Genomic DNA, 24,340 nt, shown 5'->3' with positions numbered 1-24,340 from the left:
ATGGATGGTAAGGTAGAATTTTTCCTTGCAAAACCAAGGCTTTAAAAAGCCCATCTTCAAATTAAAAGGGAAAAAAGCTTTGGGAAGTGACTTTTAGGCATTAATTATTAACCAACATCTTTAGAGGAATTAATTAGCTGGTAGCCAGGTGAGAAAAAGAGGGTAATACAGGATAGGGTAATACTGGGAGAAGTAGGAATTTACGAGGAAGGAAAGGACATTTAAAAAAAATATACTTTTATTGATTTCAGAGAGAGGAAGGAGAAGGAGAGACAGAAACATCAATGATGAGAGAGAATCATTGATTGGCTGCCTCCTGCATGCCCCCTACTGGGGATCGAGCCTGTAACCTGGGCATGTGCCCTGACCGGGAATCAAACCGTGTCCTCCCTAGTTCATGAGTTGATGCTCAACCACTGAGCCAGGCCGGCTGGGCAGAAAGGACATTTTGATAGAAGTAATTTTTTTGCCTATGGTCTGTTTTGGATGTCACTGAATCAGAAAACTCTTCTAGTAGATATTCTTAAACTGGAGTCTATAGTATATGTGACCAGCCTGAATTAATGCTATATGTTTATTTATACATGTTAATTTTTATAGGGAGAGGATGTATAGTTTTCTTCAGATTCTTAAAAGAGTTTATAACCCTAAAAAAGTTGAGAGCCATTGCCCTATAGATTGCTTACTTTTCCCCTAGAAGTACCTTTGTTATAATTTTAATTTCTGTTCATGTGAAAACAAAATCAGATTTGTTTCAAATAAACTTCTCAGAAACTCCTTAAATTCACTGTTTTATTGGCTTGTAGGATAGTGCAGCTGTCCAGATTCTCTTGGAGATTTGCTTACCTACTGAAGAGGAGAAAGCAAAGGGTGTCAATCCAGACAGCTTGCTAAGGAATGTTCAAAGTGTTATTACTACCAGCACTCCAAATAAGGGAATGGAGGAAGGAGAAGACAATTTGCTTTGTAACCTTCGAGAAGTTCAGTGCCTTATCTGTTGTCTCTTGCACCAAATGTACATTGCGGATCCCAACATTGCTAAGCTTGTTCACTTTCAGGTCTGTTTTCAAAGAATGTTGCTTTATGGTTGAACTTTTTTTGGGGGAGGGGGGGTTGGAGGGTTTGAATACTAAATTAATAGGAATCATTTAGAAATGGGAGATAACAAATAATCATGTTCCTCTTCAATATGGAGAAAAATCATACTTTTTAGATTTTATTTCAGCCTGTTCAAGTGTTTAGATAATTTATTTTAGTGCATCAGAAAGGTGAAATGCCAGGATAGATACAGCAACTTTTACATAAAGGAAGTGAAACCTTCCTTTATATTTTTATCTGTAGTTGACCTATATCTTTATTTTCTTTATATCTTTTCCCTCCTTTCTTGTTGAGATAGGGCTATCCATGTGAACTTTTGCCTCTGACGGTCGCAGGTATTCCATCTATGCACATCTGTCTGGATTTCATACCTGAGCTTATTGCACAGCCAGAACTTGAAAAACAGGTAATGAGCATTTAGAGCTTTAGATAAATTTTGATCTCTCGCTAGTCTTGCTAGTTATGTAAAACATTTAATAATTTTTAACACTTAAAGACATTCTTCAGAAACATGTAATGTTTGGATTTTGTATTGCAGATATTTGCTATCCAGTTGCTTTCTCATTTGTGTATCCAGTATGCATTACCAAAGTCACTCAGTGTGGCTCGCTTAGCTGTCAATGTCATGGGAACTTTGCTGACAGGTGTGTAGCCAACCAACATCAGTGAGAAAACTTCTAATAGAGAGAAGTACATAGTTTTTCTGAATTTAGTGACACTGTTTTCTGTGTCACTAATAGGTTTAATTTATGCCATCTCCTGAAAATTTTTCTATTACAAATGTGATTTATAGTGTAGAGATGAATAGGTAGGCAAACTGTATCGTTCATTTTGTGAATGACTACGTATAGATTTATAATAAATAATAAGCTTCCCACACTTTGTAAATGGAAATCAAATGTACTTTCTGAATGTAATTATATCAATAGAAAACAAATTACAATTATTACAAATGTGTAGAGTTCCAGAAAAACATAGTCCTATGTATAAATAAGATACATAAATTAGTTGTTTTCTTAAGTTCTAAAACATACCCTAACATTTTAACCACCTTTCGGTTCCTAGAGTAAAATAGCATGAAAATAAACTACTTTAAAAGATATGAACTATAATTTAATTTTGTAAAATAATGGCTTAGTTAATTTTATATTCTTTTTCAGTGATCCCATAATACCCTGATCATTTTTCTTTCCATGTGTTCACCTCATGTTATAATTATTTGTAGTGGTTAAGAGCTTAAAGCCCAAGTTGAATCCCAACTCTACCACTAACTGGATATGTGGCCTTGAACAAATGTATTAAACTATATATGTGTGTGTGTGTGTGTGTGTATATATATCTATATCTATATATATAGATATATAGATATAGTGTGTGTGTGTGTGTGTATGTTAATTGATTTTAGGGAGCGAGAGAAAGAGAAAAGAACATCAGTTTGTTGTCCCACTTATATATGCATTGATTGATTATTATATGTGCCCTGACCTGGGATTTGAACCCCTCAACCTTGATGTATTGGGATGATGTTCCAACCAGTTGAGCTATCAGCCAGGGCTAAACTATGTTTTATTTATGAATTTTCTCATATAAAAATAGGTATCAGTATGGTACTTTTCTCACTCATAAGATTATGAGAATTACATGAAATAATGCATGTGATACACTTATCACAGTGCTTGGGCATAAGAATTTATATGTTGGATGATGGCTGCCTATTGGATTGTGAGCTCCCTAAAGGCAGGGGCTGTCCACGTCTTAGAAAACAGTATCCTCAGCACAAACATGGTACTTGTATATTGTATAGGCCATGTATGTTGAATTTATACCTGTAAAGACAAAAATTATTTCATTCTTTCCAACAGTTTTAACACAGGCTAAGCGATATGCTTTTTTCATGCCAACTCTGCCAAGTTTGGTCTCTTTTTGTCGAGCATTTCCTCCACTATATGAGGATATTATGTCTTTGCTGATCCAAATAGGGCAAGTCTGTGCCTCTGATGTTGCCACTCAGACTAGAGACATTGATCCAATTATTACACGTAAGTAGTAACTTATTTTCAGGCCTGTTTTAATATCTCAAACAGACAAAATCCTTTTTAGATTTCTTGCTTTAATTAAAATTTTTCCATATGTTTTTAGGTCTTCAACAAATAAAGGAGAAACCAAGTGTATGGTCTGGAATCTGTAAAGTTTCATCTTACAAAAATGGATCCAGGGACACTGGAAGCATGGATCCTGATGTACAGCTCTGTCATTGTATTGAAAGCACAATAATTGAAATAATAAACATGAGTGTTAGTGGAATTTAAAAAAAAACTTAAAAAAATGAAGATGGTTGCTGCATATGCCCAATATGAATCTGTATCTTATAACAACTCTAAACTGAATGGGAACAGTACCGTCTTGGAATCAGTAAAATGGTTCAATTCAACATGAATACAATTTAGAACTCTCTTGAGAATTATGCTTGCTTGTATTTGATTGGCAGTTCTTTGGGTCTACTTTGCTGGTATGTTTATATTGTAGTAGCTGAGCCTTTTTTTTTCCCCATTGGGGGCACATTTAAACAACTTATTACTGGAAAGTGAATTTGTCTTTGTATTTAGCTTTTGAAGTGGAGAAAAACTGCCATGCCTTTAATTTCTTATAAAAATGAGTTTGTGGGTAGCCCAAGTGTTTATTTTAGCTGTGAGTTAGTAACACAGTGTGACAATTATGCAATGATGAGAGGGAGAAAAAGGAGAATTCAGGAAAAATTAGGAATTTAAATACCCAAAATAGAAATCTCTCAAACTTGCAATGCAAGTAATAGTAATGCAAGATCAAATTCCAGTTCTCAAGAAATGGTATTGAGAAGGCTTAAAAAAGGGCAAATAGCTTTTTGTAAATGATTTTCATGGAATTACAGGTGAGGATTTTAAGATTTTTACATGTTTGCTTCAATTTTTTACTAATATGTAAAGCCATATGTTTAAAGAGATACTTGAATAATTTGGGATTTTAAGATACTGGTTTAAAAGTGTATACAGAAATGTCTTTGTGCAGAGAAGAACCTGAAAGGACAGTCTCATTTAGTTTTTTTAAAATTTATTTTTATAATGCTTTACTAACTTATCTAATGGTCAGAAATACATTGGTACCTATTTAAGTTTTAGAGTAATACAACCCATTGCATTAAAGAGCTCTTTGTTTGTCATTAGGATTATAATTCACATCATAATCTTATATCTTTGACTAAGAAAATGTATACAATGTTTGGACCTCAGGAAAAATAAGAAAAACAAACAAACAAACAAACAGAAAATGCCATGTTGCTGAAGGATTTTGCAGTCCTCTGTTAATAACTTCCATTGATCATTAGGTAGATGCATTCAGGTAATCCATAATCCTCATTTTATTTTCTTAATTAAGTATCCAATGTAGAAGGTACTTCTCTTTGCTTTCTGAGATATACTGAATGACAGATATCATCCCCTTCTCTTGCCCCTACTTGAAACAGACCCCTTCACTTATAAAGGAAATTAGGCAGGCTAATAAGAAAGTGTGGTTTTTAAGAAATTAAACTTCAGCCTTTTTACTAGCAAATAGTCACATCTCATTTTCCTCCTTGTAAAATGGGATTACTACTGGCCCTACCTCATAAGGGTATCAAATGAGAACTAATCTGTAGCTGTTTCAAATCATGAAGTGTACAGTATTATAGATGGTAGATGCTTAATGTTCAATTAAGTAATTTTTGTGAAAAATAAAAGCATTTAAAAAATACCATTAGAATTTTCATATTTTTAAACAAGGCTGTTTTGTAGTCTTTTAAAATTAAATACCCCTGCTCCTGAGGCTTTGGAATATTTTGTGAGTAGTTAACCAACCTCTAGGAATTCAGAAAAGGTTGAAATATGTTTTCTAACTGAATGCAGTGCACATTCTTGGATAATTTTTCAAAGACTGGTCAAAACCTGCTGTGTTAAAATAATAACATGCTGTTTTTCATCAGATTTGTTGATGATGTAAATAAAGTGTGTAAATATATTAGTAAATGCTAATATTCATGTATTTTAAGTTAAGGCTATAAAATTTGTCAAAATGTGATTTTTTTTATTCAAGTGAAAACAGATGTGTGCAGCTATTTTGAATATTGGTCTATAAATATTCATCTTCTTTATCAAATGAAGTTGTATTTTTTTTGTTTCATTTCACTACTGTTAATCTGAAAGGAACAGTTCAAGGAATTGGAATCTAGGACTATGTGGCTTCAGAGCATAGGTGAATCTATTTCAGTTGTGCCACATACATCAAATGGCAACACAAGGTTAGAGTCTGTTGAGCGCTTTAGAAATTTAGGCGAGAAGAATCAGAGTAGTTATCCTGAAGCAGTTACTTAAAAGATATTTAAAAAATTTGTAGTCTGGCTGTCTTGGCTCAGTGGTTGAGCATGGACCTATGAACCAGGAGGTCACCGTTTGATTCCCAGTGTGGGGCGAGCAGGAGGCAACCAATCAATGATTCTCTCTCATCATGATGTTTCTCTCTCTCTCTCTCTTCTTCTCTGAAATAAAAAAATAATAATTTAAAAAATTATAAAGGCAGAATAACAATTTGAAGGTATACTTAGGGATTTATTTTTATAAATTATCCTTTATTCCACTGTCTTAATAAATTAGTTTTGTACCTTCCCTTCATCTTTGCTTATATTTTCATATAATTCTTAATACCAAATGTGGAGTCTTTTTAAAAATTTAACTTTAGATGGAATTTGTTTGCAGGCTGCTTAGTTTTTATAATTATTTTATTGGCTTTATACTGATTGAATTGATAATAACCATCTCCCTATTACTAGGCTGGGAAGTTTATAGCCCCCCCCCCCCCCCCAGGATTATAATAGACACTGATCAATTGAGGTATTGTTAATTTTTCTTTTTTTTTTTAAAATGTATTTTATTGATTTTTTACAGAGAGGAAGGGAGAGAGAGGTAGAGAGTTAGAAACATCGATGAGATAGAAACATCGATCAGCCGCCTCCTGCACATCTCCTACTGGGGATGTGCCCGCAACCCAGGTACATGCCCTTGACCGGAATCGAACCTGGGACCTTTCAGTCCACAGGCCGACGCTCTATCCACTGAGCCAAACCGGTTTCGGCAATTTTTCTTTCTTAAAGATTACTTCTTTAGGATAAATTTCTCAGCCTGAAATTACTGAATTAAAGAGTAAAATTTATTTTTATGACTTAAGTTTTGTCGTTTGGGGAAGATGTGAGACTCTCCTCCTGCTTCTCCCTCCTGCAGCACACCTCTCTCCCCAAAGTAGTTTCCCAAATTTGAGAAACTAGCTGGTCTTCCTTTTTTGGTACATTCTTTGAGCCAAGTTTAGGCTTTACAGAGTGAAAAAATTTTTTTGGCGAGATGATGATTAACCGCCTACCTTTGAGGAAACTGAAGTGTACTCTTGGCAAAGAAGAATAAGTTGATTTTTAGGAGGGATAAGTCTTAACGGAGGTAGACGTAAGTGATCTGGTGCTGGGGAGCCCTCGAGAGGCTTCTCTGGTTGAATGTGGTATCTGGGAAATCCTTGATTATTGAGATATTGGAGCCCGTGGTCACGAACCTTTCACCTCGTCTGGTTCAGTAGACCAGCAATTAATTCCAGCCTCATTCTTTTCCATCCCCTGGGCACTCTATTATATTAAAGCTCGGAATTTCGAATCCAGCGGCATGGAAGAACGCTTAGAGGAGAGGTCGGCGAGGCTCAAAGGGGTGTCCTCTCCGTTTAGCTACAGACCTGAAGAATAACAGAGTTTCCCAAGAAACTGACACACGGGTTCGACCACCGGTTGCAAAAAGTCAAACGGAGCTGCCCCCGCCTTTGAATCCCTGGGATTTGCGCGGAGTCATTCGCTTTTCCCCAGTCCGTCTTCCGGTGCCGCCAATTACCTCGGGTCGATGGACATTGCGAGGCTCCCATTGGGCGCAGAATTCCCGTGTCTCGCGCCGGGATTGGTTGCTTGATTTCTAGTCTTGGCGTGTGATTGGTTCGTCTGAGCTCGTCCCGGCGATTGGTTGCCGGGAGTCGAGGGGGAGGGAGGCGGGAATTCGTCGGGGAGACTGGTGAGAGCAGCAGGAGAGGAACAGTCAGGCGGCGCGGGCCCGTGGCCTGGCGGGGAGCCGCAGCCTGGCGAGGGGGCGAGAGGCTCGTGGCCGTTCCTCGGCGCCAGGGCTCCGCTGCGTTTGCTCGCCGACATCGTGTCCTGTTGTCCTGGGAGTCGGAGCCAGCGTTGCTTCGGTTTTCCTCAGACCAGGCAAGTCGGCCACCCGCGGGGGAGTGCTTTCACCTGACGGAGGGCGCCTTCTGCCGCCGCCCAGCCGCCCGGCGGGCTCCGCGGCGTCGGGGGGGGGGGGGGGTCACCTGCACCTCCGGTAGAAGGCAGAGGGCGGAAGCCAACCTGGGAGGAGGGAGCCTGCCCTCCCCTTAGAGCAAAGGCCTGTTACAGGCGCGGCCCCGCGGTCACTTGGCAGCAGGGGGCGACAGCGGCAGGCAGACCCCCCCACCCCCCCCCTCTTATGTAGGGGACGCGGCCCCATTTTGAGAAGCTCGTTGCCACAGTTGGGGCGGGGGGCAGGGGGATGGGTTGATTTCTTGGTAATAGCCGAGTAACTAGGCCAGCATTGAGTGGTTGGTTTCAGGACAAGGGGTTAGGTTCCACCAGATTTAATTCTCAGAGCCTCAGCGATAGAGTCACAGACTATTAGGTTAGAATAGGGGTGGCTGCCCAGGCCGTTTTGGCGCAGTGGATAGAGCATCCGCCTGTGCCCTGAAGGGTCCTGGTTTGGATTCCAGTCCAGGGCTCACACTGCGGTTGCAGGCTCCCCGCCCTGGTCGGGGGCAATGCGCCCTGGTCGGGGGCAATGCGGGAGGCAGCCAATCCCTGTGTCTTTCTCAGGGTGTTTCCTCTGTTTCTCCCTCTCCCTTCTACTCTCTAAAAATCAGTGGGGAAAAAAATCCTTGAATGAGGATTAAAATATAAATATAAATATATATATATACACACTATAAGGACATATATATATATATATATATATATATACTCTTTTTTTTTATTGCTTAAAGTATTACAAAGGGTATTACATATGTATCCATTTTATCCCCCCGCCCTAGACAGTCCCCTAGCCTCCTCTATCTCCCAGTGTCTTATGTCCATTGGTTATGCTTATATGCATGCATACAAGTCCTTTAGTTGATCTCTTACCCCCCTACCTCCTGCCCCCCAACCCTCCCCGGCCTTCCCGCTGTAGTTTGACAATCTGTTTGAGGCAGCTCTGCCTCTGTATCTATTATTGTTCAAAAGTTTATAATGGTCTCTATTGTCCATGAATGAGTGAGATCATGTGGTATTTTTCCTTTATTGACTGGCTTATTTCACTTAGCATAATGCTCTCCAGTTCCATCCATGCCGTTGCAAATGGTAAGAGTTCCTTCCTTTTTACAGCAGCATAGTATTCCATCGTGTAGATGTACCACGGTTTTCTAATCCATTCATCTACTGATGGGCACTTGGGCTGTTTCCAGATCTTAGCTATGGTGAATTGTGCTGCTATGAACATAGGGGTGCATATATCCTTTCTGATTGGTGTTTCTGGTTTCTTGGGATATATTCCTAGAAGTGGGATCACAGGGTCAAATGGGAGTTCCATTTTCAGTTTTTTAAGGAAACTCCATACTGTCTTCCATAGTGGTTGCACCAGTCTGCATTCCCACCAGCAGTGCACAAGTGTTCCTTTTTCTCCACATCCTCTCCAGCACTTGTCGTTTGTTGATTTGTTGATGATAGCCAGTCTGACAGGTGTGAGATGGTACCTCATTGCTGTTTTGATTTGCATCTCTCGGATGATTAGTGACTTTGAGCATGTTTTCATATGTCTCTTGGCTTTCTGGATGTCCTCTTTTGAAAGGTGTCTATTTAGGTCCTTTGCCCATTTTTTGATTGGATTGTTTATCTTTCTTTTGTTAAGTTGTATGAGTTCCCTATAAATTTTGGAGATTAGGCCCTTATCAGATATGTCATTGGCAAATATGTTTTCCCACACAGTGGGTTTTCTCGTTGTTTTGTTGATGGTTTCTTTTGCTGTGCAGAAGCTTTTTATTTTGATGTAGTCCCATTTGTTCATTTTTTCTTTAGTTTCAAGTGCCCTAGGAGCTGTATCAGTGAAGAAATTGCTTCGGCATATGTCTGAGATTTTGTTGCCTTTGGATTCTTCTAGAATTTTTATGGTTTCCCGTCGTACATTTAAGTCCTTTATCCATTTTGAGTTTATTTTTGTGTATGGTGTAAGTTGGTGGTCTAGTTTCATTTTCTTGCATATATCTGTCCAATTTTCCCAGCACCATTTATTGAAGAGACTATCTTGGCTCCATTGTATGTTCTTGCCTCCTTTGTCAAATATTAATTGAGCATATTGGTTCGGGCCGATTTCTGGGGTCTCTATTCTATTCCATTGATCTATATGCCTATTCTTGTGCCAGTACCAGGCAGTTTTGAGAACAGTGGCTTTGTAATACAACTTGATATCTGGTATTGAGATCCCACCTACTTTGTTCTTTTTCAGGATTGCTGCAGCTATTCGGGGTCTTTTTTTATTCCAGATGAATTTTTGGAGAGTTCGTTCTAGATCTCTGAAGTATGCCGTTGGTATTTTAATGGGAAGTGCGTTGAATTTATAGATTGCTTTGGGTAGTATGGACATTTTAATGATGTTGATTCTACCAATCCATGAACACGGTATGTTCTTCCATCTGTTTATGTCTTCCTCTATATCTTTTTTCAACGTTCTGTAGTTTTCTGAGTAGAGGTCTTTTACCTCTTTAGTTAAGTTTATTCCTAGGTAGCTTAATTTTTTTGGTGCAATGGTAAACGGGATTGTTTTTATAATCTCTCTTTCTGAAAGTTCACTATTGGTGTATAGAAATGCCTCAGATTTCTTGGGGTTAATTTTGTATCCTGCTACATTGCCAAATTCATGTATTAAGTCTAGTAGCTTTTTGATGGAATCTCTAGGGTTTTGTATGTATAATATCATGTCGTCTGCAAATAAGGACAGTTTTACTTCCTCTTATCCAATTTGGATGCCTTTTATTTCTTCTTCTTGCCGAATTGCAATGGCTAACACTTCCAGTACTATGTTGAACAGGAGTGGTGAGAGGGGGCATCCCTGTCTTGTTCCTGTTCTTAGGGGAAATGGTGTTAGTTTTTGTCCATTGAGTATGATGTTGGCTGTGGGCCTGTCATATATGGCTTTTATTATGTTGAGGTATGATCCTTCTACTCCCGCCTTGCTGAGAGTTTTTATCAAAAATGGTTGTTGAATTTTGTCAAATGCTTTTTCTGCATCAATTGATATGACCATGTGGTTTTTTTCTTTCAATTTGTTTATGTGATGTATCACGTTTATTGATTTGCGGATATTGTACCATCCTTGCATCCCTGGGATAAATCCTACTTGGTCATGGTGTATGATCTTTCTGATGTACTGCTGGATCCGATTTGCTAAGATTTTGTTGAGGATTTTGGCATCTATGTTCATGAGGGATATTGGCCTGTAATTCTCTTTCATTGTGTTGTCTTTACCTGGTTTTGGTATTAGGGTGATGCTGGCTTCATAGAATGAGCTTGGAAGTGTTCCTTCCTCTTGAATTTTTTGTAGTAGTCTGAGGAGGATAGGTTTTAGTTCTTCCTTGAATGTTTGGTAAAACTCCCCTGTGAAGCTGTCTGGCCCTGGGCTTTTGTTTGATGGAAGCTTTTTGATGACTGCTTCAATTTCTTCCATAGTTATTGGCCTGTTGAGATTTTTAGATTCTTCCTGATTGAGTTTTGGAATGTTGTATTTTTCTAGGAATTTGTCCATTTCCTCCATGTTGTCTAGTTTGTTGGAGTAGAGCTGTCCATAGTATTTTTTAACAATCATTTGTATTTCTGTGGGGTCTGTTGTTATTTCGCCTCTATCGTTTCTGATTTTATTTATTTGGGTCCTCTCTCTCTGCTTCTTGGTGAGTCTGGCTAGAGGTTTGTCAATCTTGTTTATCCTTTCAAAGAACCAGCTCTTGGTTTCATTGATTTTCTGTATTGTTTTTTTGGTCTCTATGTCATTTATTTCTGCTCTAATCTTTATTATCTCCTTCCTTCTGCTCACTCTGGGGTTTTCTTGTTGCTCTCTTTCTAATTCTTTGAGTTGTAGAGTTAGATGATTTACTACCATTTTTTCTTGTTTTTTGAGATAGGCCTGTAGAGCTATAAACTTCCCTCTCAGGACTGCTTTCATTGTGTCCCATAGGTTTTGGATTGTTGTGTTTTCATTGTCATTAGTTTCCAGGATGTTTTTAATTTCTTCTTTGATCTCATTGGTAACCCAATCAATATTTAATAGCATGCTATTCAGCTTCCAGGTGTTTGAGTATTTTGGGTTGTTTTTATTGTAGTTTATTTCTAGTATTATGCCATCGTGGTCTGCGAAGATGCTTTTTATGATTTCAATCTTCTTGAATTTGGGGATACTTTGCTTGTGACCCAATATGTGGTCTATTTTTGAAGATGTACCATGAGCACCTGAGAAGAACGTATATTCCCTGGCTTTGGGGTGAAGTGTTCTGAAGATGTCTACTAAGTCCATCTGATCTAGTGAGTCATTTAGGATTGCTGTATCTTTGCTGATTGTTTGTCTATAGGACTTATCCAGTGCTGTCAATGGTGTATTAAAGTCCCCTACTATGATTGTATTGTTGTCGATCTCTCCTTTGATATCTTCCAGGAGTTTTTTTATGAATTTGGGTGCTCCTACATTGGGTGTATATATGTTTACCAGGGTTATATCTTCTTGTTGTATTGATCCCTTTAGTATTATGAAGTGGCCTTCCTTATCTCTTGTTAAGGCCTTCACTTTGAGGTCTATTTTGTCCGATATAAGTATTGCTACCCCAGCTTTCTTTTCCTTTCCATTTGCCTGAAAGATATTTTTCCATCCTTTCACTTTCAGTCTGTGTGAGTCCCTTCTAATGAGGTGGGTTTCTTGTAGACAGCAGATGTATGGGTCATGTTTTTTTATCCATTCAGCCACTCGATGTCTTTTGGTTGGAGCATTTAGTCCGTTTACGTTTAAAGTTATTATTGAAAGGTACTTGTTTGTAGCCATTTCTTTTTGTGTGTGTGTGTGGCTGTTTTCTTTCTGAGCTTTTTATTTCTTCTTTTTATACCAGTCCCTTTAGCATTCCTTGCATTGCTGGCTTGGTGGTGACAAACTCCCTTAGCCTTTTTTTGTCTGTGAAGCTTCTTATTTCCCCTTCAAGTTTGAATGATAGCCTTGCTGGATAGAGTATTCTTGGATTCAGTCCTTTGCTTTGCATCACTTTGTAAATTTCAGTCCATTCTTTTCTGGCCTGATGTGTTTCTGTTGAGAAATCATTTGACAGTCTAATGGGCGATCCCTTGTATGTAACTTTCCGTCTCTCTCTTGCAGCCTGTAAGATTCTCTCTTTGTCCTGAACATTTGCCATGGTGATTATGATGTGTCTTGGTGTGGGTCTTTTCGGGTTCACCTTGTTTGGGACTCTCTGGGCTTGTGTGACTTTTTTCTTCCCCACCTCAGGAAAGTTTTCTGATATTATTTCTTCGAGTAGGTTTTCTAATCCTTGTTCATCCTTCTGTTGTTCTGGTACTCCTATTATTCGTATGTTGTTTCGTTTCATGTTGTCCCAAAGCTCCCTTAGGCTCTCCTCCTGTCTTTTAATTTTTTTTCTCCAATTGCAGTACATTTTGGGTGTGTTTTGCTTCCTTGTCTTCTAATTCACTAATTCGGTCCTCCGCTTCTCCTAGTCTACTGTTGATACTTTCAATGGAGTTTTTCATTGCAGCTATATCACTCTTCATTTCTCCTTGGGTCTTACTTAAGTTGTTGATTTTTTCATCTGTTTCTTCTAGCTTTTTCCATATGTTATCGATTTTTTCATCTGTTTCTTCTAGCTTCTTCCATATGTTATCGATTTTTTCATCTGTTTCTTCTTGCTTCTTGAAGAGGTTGTCGATTTTTTCCTCCATCCAGTTTATGCACTCTAGGACCCTTATTCTGAATTCTTTATCTGTCATGTTGCATGCCTCTGTATTACTTAGCTGCTTTTCTGGAGAGTCCTCCTTCTCTTTCCTTTGGGGGTTTCTTTGTCTACCCATGTTTGATCTCACTGACATATCTAGATGTTGAGTCGTTCAGTGGTTGCTCCCTGGGTGGCAGTGACTCCTTGGTCTGTGGTTGCTCTTCGGGCGGTTGCGGTAGCTGCTGCTCTTCAGTTGGCAGCAGCTCATCTGGTGGGTGCTGTTCACAGCTGTGGTGGCTCTTCTGGCTGGTGGGGCGAGGTTTCACGTACAGCTGCTGTTCCTCAGCAGAGGATGTGGTGCTCAGGAGGTTGCTGTTGCTTGGATCTGCTGCATTGATTTAAAGGCACAAAATACAACACAACAAGGCACCACGTACCAGGCACTATACACAAATATATTCACGATATTAATAACTCCAAATAAAGGTGACCACCTGAATTAAGAGAATTAGGGGATAAGGAAGAAGGAAGAGAAAAAGATAAAAGAAAAAAAAGAAAAGAAAAGTAGGGACCAAAAAAAGGAGTGCAAAAATGAAATCGGGAAAAAGGAGGGGGGAAAATAAAAGCGAGAAAAGAAAAGAAAAAAAAAAAAGAGCGAAAAGAGAGAATGAAGTGGAAGAGGGGAAGAGACTTTTTATATGAGGAGAATACTCCTATAGAACAGCCATTAATCCCAACAAATTCCAGCAACAGCTCCCTGGATATGAATGCAAACTAGAAACAACCAATAATATAACGATGAAAATAGAATGGAGAACACTAATCCCAAAATAAAATAAAGAGAAAATAAAATGGCACTTTAAAAAATGGTAAAATGGTAGCAGTAATAATACTGGTTAAAAAATAAGAAGGTAGTAATTAAAAGGGTAAAATCAGGTGATGGAAAAAGAAAAAAAAAAGAACAGAAAAAAAAATTGATTTCTTAGTTAAAAAGTGAAAAAAGAAAAAAAAAATGCAGTAGTGAAGGTCCTTCGGTTCTTCTATTCTTCAGTGTGGCTCGCCTTAGACCTTCCAGGTATTCAGGAGAGTGTTGAGTTTCCCTGCGATATACTGTTCCTCTGTGTTGTGAACCACAGTCCTTATTTTAAAGCAGGTCGCATTTATTTCCCAGACTGCCTTATTTTGTGTTTAGCAAAGAGTCAGTTTGTGGGTCAGCCTCTGGGTGGCAGTGTTCTGGGGTTGGCCTCTGAGGCTATAGGGCCTCTCTTTCCAGTGGAAGTTCACTGCCCAGAGCTGACTGCGTAATAGTTAGTTACCGGTGCTATGTTGTTGCTGGGTTTGAAAATCCCTCTATAGGCCAGACCCTGTTAACTCCCAGGGACTGATAAGGTTATTTTAATCCTTGATCTTGTACAGGGTGGAATCTGGGTGTGGCTGTGCTCCTTGCCTGGGGGTCGGGGGGAGGAGTCTCACTCTCTGGAGAGAATGGCTGCCCCAGTCTTGGGCTCAGGGGTGTCTCAGCACTCAATTCGCTGCCACCTCTCCCGGCTCCCCCTCTCTCCCCAGTCTCTCCCCAGATTCCACTCCTCCGCACACTCTCCCTCTCTTCAGCACAGGTGAGTGTCTGTATCCGAAATGTCCCATGAACAGGATTCAGTGAAAACAGACAAACAAACGCCGGCCGCGGAAACGGGGAAGGCTTGGTTTCTGTAAGCTTCTTCTCTTACCGGGACTGTATGGTCAGGTCAGCTCTTCAGGCTGCCCCCTTTAGGCTCAGTCCTCCGCGGTCACAGAACCCAGCTCTCAATTTCCCTGGCGGCGCCAGGAATCCCGTGGTTCTCCTTTCCCCTGTCAGGGGCTGTGCCTGTCCCAGGGGACACGGCTGTCTGCCACGCGGTCTCCCTCCGACTCTCTGGGCTCAGAGGTCTGGCAAACTTTCCTGCCCAAATCCCTGTTTTTTTTTTTACCTTTCCAGGGGAGTTCTGCTCTTCCCGGCTGCAAACCCTCTCGCCAGCTGAGCAATTTCGCCAATTCGGTCTATATATATACTCTTAACTTCTCTGGGAACACATATAGCCTATCTAATAAAAGAGAAACATGGTAATTGGCATACAACCGCTACCCTTCCCATTGGCTAATCAGGGTGATATGCAAATTAACTGCCAGCCAAGATGGCGACAGGCAGCCAGGCAGCTTAAACTGAACATGAGGTTTGCTTGCTTCAGTGACGGAGGACTGCAACGTTCCCCGCCTGCCTTGCAGGCCTCTGAGCCTGCAGTTTAAGAAACATTGTAACATATAGAAGCTAAACAAAACCACAGAAACCAGCTTTCAGGGAGCCGGGTCTCAGAGCTGGAGTTGATACAGAGTTTCGATTATAGAACTGAAACAAACCAGATACCTACTTTCAGGAGCGGAGGCCTAAGAGCTGGAGCCTCAGAGCTAAAGCTGGCCCAGAATAAAAAAAAAAAAAGAAAAAAAGGAGCAGTTGGGAGCTTCAGTCACCCCCAGCCTGAAAACAGCCCTCAGCCCTTCACCCAGACTGGCCAGGCACCCCAGTGGGGACCCCCACCCTGAAGGGTGTGTGACCAGCTGCAAACAGCCATCATCCCCTCATCCAGGCTGGCCAGGCACCCCAGTGGGGACCCCCACCCTGATCCAGGACACCCTTCAGGGCAAACCAGCCAGCCCACACCAGGCCTCTATTCTATATAGTAAAAGGGTAATATGCCTCCCAGCACCGGGATCAGCGTGACAGGGGGCAGCGCCCAAACCCCCTGATCGCTCTGCGGCTCTGTGTGTGACAGGGGGCGGGGCCACAACCTCCCTATATGCCCTGCTCTCTTCCTGACAGGGGAAGGTGCCCCAACCCCCTGATTGGCCCTGGACTGTGCCTGATAGGGGCGAGCTCCCCAACCGCCTGATTGCCCTGCGGCTCTGTGTGTGACAGGGTGTGGCGCCCCCAACCCCCACCCCACGGGCCCTGCTGTGTGTGTGACGGGGTAGAGCCATAACCTCCCCATCAGCCCTGCACTGAGTGTGAGAGTGGCAGCGCCCCAACCCCCTAATCGGCCCTGCTCTGTGGGTGATAGAGGGTGGCGCCCCAACACGCCCCCCCCTCGCCCACGGGCCCTGCTCTGTGTGTGATGGGGTAGAGCCATAACCTCCCCATTGACCCTGCCCTGAGTGTGACAGTGGCAGCGCCCCAAGCCCCTGATCTGCCCGGCTCTGTGTGTGACAGGGGGGAGCTCCCCAACGCCCTGATGGGCCCTGCTCTCTGCGTGACAGGGGGGAGCTCCCCAACCCCCTGATTGACCCTGCTCTGCACGTGACAGGGGGCAGTGCCCCCAACCCCCTGATTGGCCCTGCTCTGTGCATGACAGGGTACGGAGCCCCAACCCCCCTGATGGGCCCTGCTCTGTGCGTGACAGGGGGCAGCGCCCCAACCCCCTGATTGGCCCTGCTCTGTGCGTGACGGGGTGGCGCCGCAACCTCCCCATCGACCCTGCCTTGAGTGTGACAGGGGGCGGTGCCCCTACCCTCTAATCGGCCCTACCCTGAGCGTGACTGAGGGTGGCATCGCAACCTCCCAATCCGCCCTGCTCTGTGCATGACAGGGGGCGGTGCCCCAACTCACCAATCGGCCCTGCTCTGAGCCCGACCAGGGGCTGCACCTAGGGATTAGGCCTGCCCTCTGCCACCCGGGAGCAGGCTTAAGCCAGCATGTCGTTATCTCCCGAGGGGTCCCAGACTGCAAGAGGGCACAGGCCGTGCTGAGGGACCCCCTCCCCCCCGGAGTGCACAAATTTTTGTGCACCTGGCCTCTAGTATATATATAAATATCCTATCTAATAAAAGAGAAACATGGTAATTGGCATACGACCGCTACCCTTCCCATTGGCTAATCAGTGAGATATGCAAATTAACTGCCAGCCAAGATGGCGGCTGGCAGCCAGGCAGCCTAAAGCGAATATGAATGAGGCTTGCTTACTTCAGTGACGGCGGACTCCAACATTCCCTGCCTGCCTTGCCGGCCTCTGAGCGGCAGTTTGAAACATAGTTACAAATATAGAAGCTAAACAAACCCCAGAAATCTGCTTTCAGGCAGCCGGGATCTCAGAGCTGGTGTTGATACAGAGTTTCGATTGTAGAACACAAACAAGTATGGGCCCGAGGGTTTCCTCTTTCCCAGCAGCAGAGGCCTCAGAGCTGGAGCCAGAGCTAATGCTGGCCCAGAATAAAAAAGAAAAAAAGAAAAAAGGAGCAGTTGGGAGCTTCAGTCACCTGACAGCCTGAAAACAGCCCTCAGCCCCTCACCCAGACTGGCCAGGCACCCCAGTGGGGATCCCCACCCTGAAGGGGGTGTGACCAGCTGCAAACAGCCATCATCCCCTCACCCAGGCTGGCCAGGCACCCCAGTGGGGACCCCCACCCTGATCCAGGACACCCTTCAGGGCAAACCAGCCGGCCCCCACCCGTGCACCAGGCCTCTATGCTATATAGTAAAAGGGTAATATGCCTCCCAGCACCGGGATCAGTGGAGCTGCGAGGCCTCCCTGCACTGGGATCAGCATGACAGGGGGCAGCGCCCAAACCCCCTGATTGGCCCTGCTCTGTGTGTGACAGGGTTCGGCGCCACTCCCACCGCCTCCCACGGGCCCTGCTCTGTGTGTGACGGGGTAGAGCCATAACCTCCCCATCGGCCCTGCCCTGAGTGTGAGAGTGGCAGCGCCCCAACCCCCTGATCGGCCCTGCTCTGTGGGTGATAGAGGGCGGCGCCACAAACCCTCCCTCGCCCCTCCCACGGGCCCTGCTCTTTGTGTGACGGGGTAGAGCCATAACCTCCCCATCGACCCTGCCCTGAGTGTGACAGTGGCAGCGCCCCAACCCCCTGATCCACCCTGCTCTGTGTGTGACAGGGGGCGGTGCCCCAACTCCCCTATCGGCCCTACTCTGTGAGTGACAGGGTGGAGCTCCTCAACCCCCTGATGGGCCCTGCTCTGTGTGTGACAGGGGGGAGCGCCCCAACCCCCTGATGGGCCCTGCTCTGTGCATGACAGGGTACGGAGCCCCAACCCCCTTGATGGGCCCTGCTCTGTGCGTGACGAGGTGGCACCGCAACCTCCCCATCGACCCTGCCTTGAGTGTGACGGGGTGGTGCCCCAACCCCCCAATTGGCCCTAACCTGAGCGTGACTGAGGGTGGCATCGCAACCTCCCCATCCGCCCTTCTCTGTGCATGACAGGGGGCGGTGCCCCAACTCCCCAATCAGCCCTGCTCTGTGCCCGACCAGGGGCTGCACCTAGGGATTGGGCCTGCCCTCTGCCATCCGGGAGCAGGCCTAAGCCAGCAGGTCGTTATCTCCCGAGGGGTCCCAGACTGCGAGAGGGCACAGGCCGGGCGGAGGGACCCCCCTTCCCCCCCGAGTGCAGAAATTTTTGTGCACCGGGCCTCTTGTCCTATCTAATAAAAGAGAAACATGGTAATTGGCGTACGACCACTACCCTTCCCACTGGCTAATCAGGGCAATATGCAAATTAACTGCCAGCCAAGATGGCGGCTGGCAGCCAGGCAGCTTGAAACTAACAGGAGGCTTGCTTGCTTCAGTGACGGAGGACTCCAACGTTCCCCACCTGCTGCTGCAGGCCTCTGAGCTGCAAGCAACTATGTAACAAACATAGAAGCTAAACAGAACCCCAGAAACCTGCCCGGCTTCAGCCAGCAGGATCGCAACATTGTAAGCAAAGGCCAGAAACCTACTTTCAGCAGTGGAGGCCTAAGAGCTGGAGCCAAACTTCAAAGCTAAAGCTGGCCCAGAATAAAAAAAAAAAAAAGAAGAAAAAAAGGAGCCGTTGGGAGCTTCAGTCACCCCCAGCCTGAAAACAGCCCTCAGCCCCTCACCCAGACTGGCCAGGCACCCCAGTGGGGACCCCCACCCTGAAGGGTGTGTGACCAGCTGCAAACAGCCATCATCACCTCACCCAGGCTGGCCAGACACCTCAGTGGGGACCCCCACCCTGATCCAGGACACCCTTCAGGGCAAACCAGCCGGCCCCCACCCGTGCACCATGCCTCTATGCTATATAGTAAAAGGGTAATATGCCTCCCAGCACCGGGATCAGCGGAGCCGCGAGGCCTCCCGGCACCGGGATCAGCGTGACAGGGTGCAGCGCTCAAACCCCCTGATCGCCCTGCAGCTCTGTGTGTGACAGGGTGCGGCGCCCAACCCCCTGATCGGCCCTGCTCTGTGTGTGACGGTGCGGTGCCCCAACACCCCCCCACCCCCCCACGGGCCTTGCTCTGTGTGTGACGGGGTAGAGACATAACCTCCCCATCGGTCCTGCCCTGAGTGTGTGAGTGGCGGTGCCCCAACCCCCTGATGGGCCCTGCTCTGTGCGTGACAGGGTACAGAGCCCCAACCCCCCTGATGGGCCCTGCTTTGTGAATGACAAGGGGCAGTGCCCCAACCCCCTGATGGGCCCTGCTCTGTGCGTGACAGGGTACAGAGCCCCAACCCCCCTGATGGGCCCTGCTCTGTGAGTGACAGGGGGCAGTGCCCCAACCCCCTGATGGGCCCTGCTCTGTGCGTGACAGGGTACAGAGCCCCAACCCCCCTGATGGGCCCTGCTCTGTGAGTGACAGGGGGCAGTGCCCCAACCCCCTGATTGGCCCTGCTCTGAGCGTGACAGGGTGGCGCCGCAACCTCCCCATCGACCCTGCCTTGAGTGTGACAGGGGGTGGTGCCCCAACCCCCCAATCGGCCCTACCCTGAGCGTGACTGAGGGTGGCATCACAACCTCCCGATCCGCCCTGCTCTGTGCATGACAGGGGGTGGTGCCCCAACTCCCCAATCGGCCCTGCTCTGAGCCCGACCAGGGGCTGCACCTAGGGATTGGGCCTGCCCTCTGCCACCCGGGAGCAGCCTAAGCCAGCAGGTCGTTATCACCCGAGGGGTCCCAGACTGCGAGAGGGCACAGGCCGGGCTGAGGGACCCCCCCTGACCCCGGAGTGCACAAATTTTTGTCCACCGGGCCTCTAGTATATATATATACCCTTAACTTCTCTGGGAACACATTAGCAGTGGCTAAGATTATTATTGGCTTCATTCTTTGAAATTGCTGTTCTAACCATCCCTCCATTCCTAGATTGAATTTACCTCCCCCTCCCCCCTCTGTTGCAAATGATTTATCACTTGATAACAGTGTATGTCATTTCCCCCTGTATTTTCAGTTACTTCCTTAGGATATGTTTCTGGGAAAGAGAACCCTATGGATTTTCTCTTGAGAAAATGCAGCTGTGCACAGAAACTTGGGCATGCACTGTGGCGAGTTCAGTCTCTGAATGACACCTGTGGGTCCTAGGTTAAGAAAGAGTGGTTTAGAAGAGGCGGAGATTAAAGCCGGTCACTTTCTCTGTGTTGGATTCTGGAGTTTAGACTCATTCTGTAGTGACCTTATTCGTAACTCAGTGCTTGGTTAATTTGCATAAAATCCTATCAGATAGATAATACCTCCATTTCACAGGCTCTGAGACCTTAAGCGATTCACACAGCGAAATTCAAACTTAGGCTTGCCTGACTCCAGAGCCCACTCCTTTCCATTCTACCATACTGTCCTTGAAGTAAGAATTCTTGCACACCTGCTATATGCCAAGGAGTTTTTCTCCTTACAACCATTTTTACAGGAAGCATTGTTACAGGTAAGGCTTTTAGTCTAGAGCAGTGGTTCTCAACCTTGGCTGCACATTAGAATCACCTGGGAATCTTTTTTAAAATCCTGATTTCTGGGCCTCATCCTCTGGAAATTCTGTTTGTCATGGCGCGGGGCCACAACATTAGTAACAAAGAAACAGAATTTCCGGAGGATGAGGCCCAGAAATCAGGATTTTTAAAAGATTCCCAGGTTATTCTAATGTGCAGCCAAGGTTGAGAACCACTGTTCTAGAGCAGTGGTCGGCAAACTCATCAGTCAACAGAGCCAAATATCAACAGTACAACAATTGAAATTTCTTTTGAGAGCCCAGTTTTTTAAACTTAAACTATATAGGTAGGTACATTGTTATTAACTTTTTTTTTTTAAATATATTTTATTGATTTTTTACAGAGAGGAAGGGAGAGAGATAGATAGTTAGAAACATCGATGGGAGAGAAACATCGATCAGCTGCCTCCTGCACATCTCCCACTGGGGATGTGCCCGCAACCCAGGTACACGCCCCTGACCAGAATCGAACCTGGGACCCTTCAGTCCGCAGGCTGACGCTCTATCCACTGAGCCAAACCGGTTTCAGCAATTGTTATTAACTTAATTAGGGTACTCCTAAGGCTTAACACTCAAGGGGCCAAAGAGCCGCATGTGGCTCGCGAGCCGCAGTTTGCCGACCGCGGGCGAGAAATGAAGAGACATTATCAAGGTACATGTGTGAGTTGTCACAGTCTGATCTAGAACCTTTATTTCCTAACTCCTGGCCCACAGCTTTGGCAAAGTAGGAATACACAACCAGGTGTGTTAGATTCCAAGACGTGCTCTCAAGTGCGGTGATTTATAAGGCCAGGAAATTATGTCACTTCCATTTGTTTTGTTTATATACTTATTCCAATATTTATTTCCAGATTTCTGTCTTAGTGTTGGGTATCTGGTTTTCTTTGAATGGCATTGTTTCAAGATTGATTTTCATTTGTGTTGCAGTTAGGAATCTGAAGTAAACAAGAGAGTATGATGTCTTCAGCGTGGTCTGAATATACCATTGGTGGGGTGAAGATTAGCTTTCCTTGTAAAGCTTATCCATCCCAGCTTGCTATGATGAATTCTGTAAGTATTTTTCAGCAGTTATTTGAAGTCTTATTAAGATACCTATGTCTGTAAGTCATAACATACATTGAGTCTGTGACTACATTTATTTTCTCAGATAGTAAATGGATTGAAAACATTTGCTGGGTTCATTGAAGAACAGCTAACCTTTGGAAAAGTATTACTGATCCCTGCTAAACTGTCTGTGTCCATGGTTAGTTACGAGGCAAAGGAGAACATTCTGAACAAAGTTCTCAGCTCATTTGGAACTTTTACTTTACAGAATTACGGCTTTCTACAAAGTATTTATTGTCTTCCATATGGTACACTCTAGTTCCTACCGTAATTTTTTTGAAGATATTTCAGTCATATGGAAACAAACTTTAGTTTACCAACTTTCCAACTTTGTTATATTTTAGTATTTGGCCATATTTGCTTTATACCTTGTTTATAAATAACAGGATTACCAGTATCCTGAATTTTTTCTTTTTCTTTACTAGCATTGCTTTAATACATTTATTATGTATGTATCCAGTTAATTTACATAATTTTGAACTTTGCACAATGATATCATACTATACCTCTCTGTAGAACTTGATTTTTTTTCCCCTTAACATTATTATTATTATTTTAATAGGTTTTAGAGAGAGGAAAGGCGAGAGACGGGAGAATCATCTATAGTTGCCTCCCACACGTCCTGATCAGGGATCAAACCTGCAACCTTTGTATGTGCTCTGACCAGGAATTGAACCTGCCAAATTTTGGTGTACCGGACGATGTTCCTACCAACTTTGCCATACTGGCTAGGGCTGCTTAACATTATTTTTTTATTTTTTAAAGGGGTGAATGATGATTTTTATTTTTATTTTTTAAAATATATTTTATTGATTTTTTACAGAAAGGAAGGGAAAGGGATACAGAGTTAGAAACATCGATCAGCTGCCTCCTGCACACCCCCTACTAGGGATGTGCCCGCAACCAAGGTACATGCCCTTGACCAGAATCGAACCTGGGACCCTTGAGTCCGCAGGCTGACGCTCTATCCACTGAGCCAAACCAGTTATGGCAACATTATTTTTAAGATGTAGCCCTGGCCTTTCCAGCATGGCTCAGTGGTCGATCTATGAACCAGAAGGTCACGGTTCGATTCCCAGTCAGGGCACATGCCTGGGTTGTGGGCTCAGTCCCCAGTTTGGGGCATGCAGGGGCCAGACGATCAATGATTCTCTCTCATCATTGATGTTTCTCTCTCTCTCCCTCTCCTTTCCTCTCTGAAATTAATAAAAACATACTAAAAAAAAAAAAAAAGGTGTCACCCTGTTGATTGTTAATCCATTTTAATGGCTTTATTGGATTCCATTATCTGAATACCAGAATTTTTTTGGTACATTATCCTTCTGATAGATATTTGAATTGTTTACATTCTTTTGCAATTATAAACAGTGTTGCTATGAACTTTCTTATGCATGTTTCCTTCTGATGGAGAGAGACCCTAATGAAAGAAATTGTTTATTGATTTTTTTAATTGTTTTTGTGTCCATAGATTGTCAGAGGATTAAACAGTAAGCAACATTGTTTGTTGGAAAGCCCTACAGGAAGTGGGAAAAGCTTAGCCTTACTTTGTTCTGCTTTAGCATGGCAACAATCTCTTAGTGGTAAGTAGCTGATTGCTATCTTCAGGTTGCTTATTGGGACCTGAAAAAATATAATGCAGTACTTTTAATTCAGAATGATTCATCTGTATTCTAGCTAACTTAGTATTCTCTTTTAAGATCTTTCTTTATGATGTTATTATGTCTTCCAAAAGAGTTTCAATATGGCAAAATATGTTCAATTAATCCCCAAACAAATTTGAACATAATGTAGTTTTTTATTTGATGATTCAGAGTATATATAAGAATCTTGGCATGCTTATTATTATCAAAACTAGAGGCCCGATGCACAAAATTCGTGCAAGGGGCTTGGCCCTCACAGCTGCGGCGTCTTGCCTCAGCCCTTGCAGCCTTGGCTTCGTCCAGAAGGTTGTCCGGCTGTCCGGTCTAATTAGCAATTACACTTTTATTATTATAGTTAATTATAATTTTTATGTAAAAGATGCAAGAGATGGGTCTGTCATGATGCCATCATAGGGATAATTGTGTGTGTGTGTATGTAGGTGTGTGTGTGTGTGTTTTGTTTATTTTTTGAGTAAATCCTGTGGTATATTTGCTTATCTGTCCATTTCTCATAACATTAAAACATGAATATATAAAAAGGAAAACATTCTAGTTGATCTTTCTACTTGTCTGGGTACCAGATAAGCATTTGTTGTAAAATTGTTTGTATGAATCTATATTATTTTTCATTACATTTACTTTATTTGCAAAAAAATGCCTAGTAATAT

General features: G+C 43.7%; 2 protein-coding genes across 7 annotated transcripts in view; both read left to right on the top strand.

Moving 5' to 3' along the window:
• The window catches only part of INTS2 (integrator complex subunit 2), a 45,371-nt gene extending 40,106 nt beyond the window's left edge, over positions 1–5,265 (top strand). For all 4 annotated transcript variants that reach the window (XM_059669778.1, XM_059669776.1, XM_059669777.1 and 1 more), the window contains exons 21-25: positions 807–1,058; positions 1,397–1,504; positions 1,637–1,742; positions 2,961–3,137; positions 3,238–5,265. In XM_059669778.1, coding sequence (XP_059525761.1) covers positions 807–1,058; positions 1,397–1,504; positions 1,637–1,742; positions 2,961–3,137; positions 3,238–3,407 — 813 coding nt within the window. In that variant the 3' untranslated portion in view covers positions 3,408–5,265. The remainder of the gene's footprint in view (positions 1–806; positions 1,059–1,396; positions 1,505–1,636; positions 1,743–2,960; positions 3,138–3,237) is intronic.
• Positions 5,266–7,195: 1,930 nt separating this feature from the next.
• Positions 7,196–24,340, top strand: part of BRIP1 (BRCA1 interacting helicase 1) — a 133,294-nt gene continuing 116,149 nt past the window's right edge. For 2 of the 3 annotated variants that reach the window (XM_059669774.1, XM_059669775.1), the window contains exons 1-3: positions 7,196–7,393; positions 21,856–21,978; positions 23,501–23,612. In XM_059669774.1, coding sequence (XP_059525757.1) covers positions 21,883–21,978; positions 23,501–23,612 — 208 coding nt within the window. In that variant the 5' untranslated portion in view covers positions 7,196–7,393; positions 21,856–21,882. Of the gene's footprint in view, positions 7,394–21,855; positions 21,979–22,075; positions 22,172–23,500; positions 23,613–24,340 lie in introns of all 3 variants that reach the window. The other variant, XM_059669773.1, reaches the window with a different exon arrangement.

Source organism: Myotis daubentonii, chromosome 16, assembly GCF_963259705.1.
Source record: "Myotis daubentonii chromosome 16, mMyoDau2.1, whole genome shotgun sequence".
Lineage (NCBI taxonomy): Eukaryota > Metazoa > Chordata > Mammalia > Chiroptera > Vespertilionidae > Myotis > Myotis daubentonii.
Note: the sequence above shows the minus strand (reverse complement) of the source record. Positions and strands in the feature narration are given on the sequence as shown.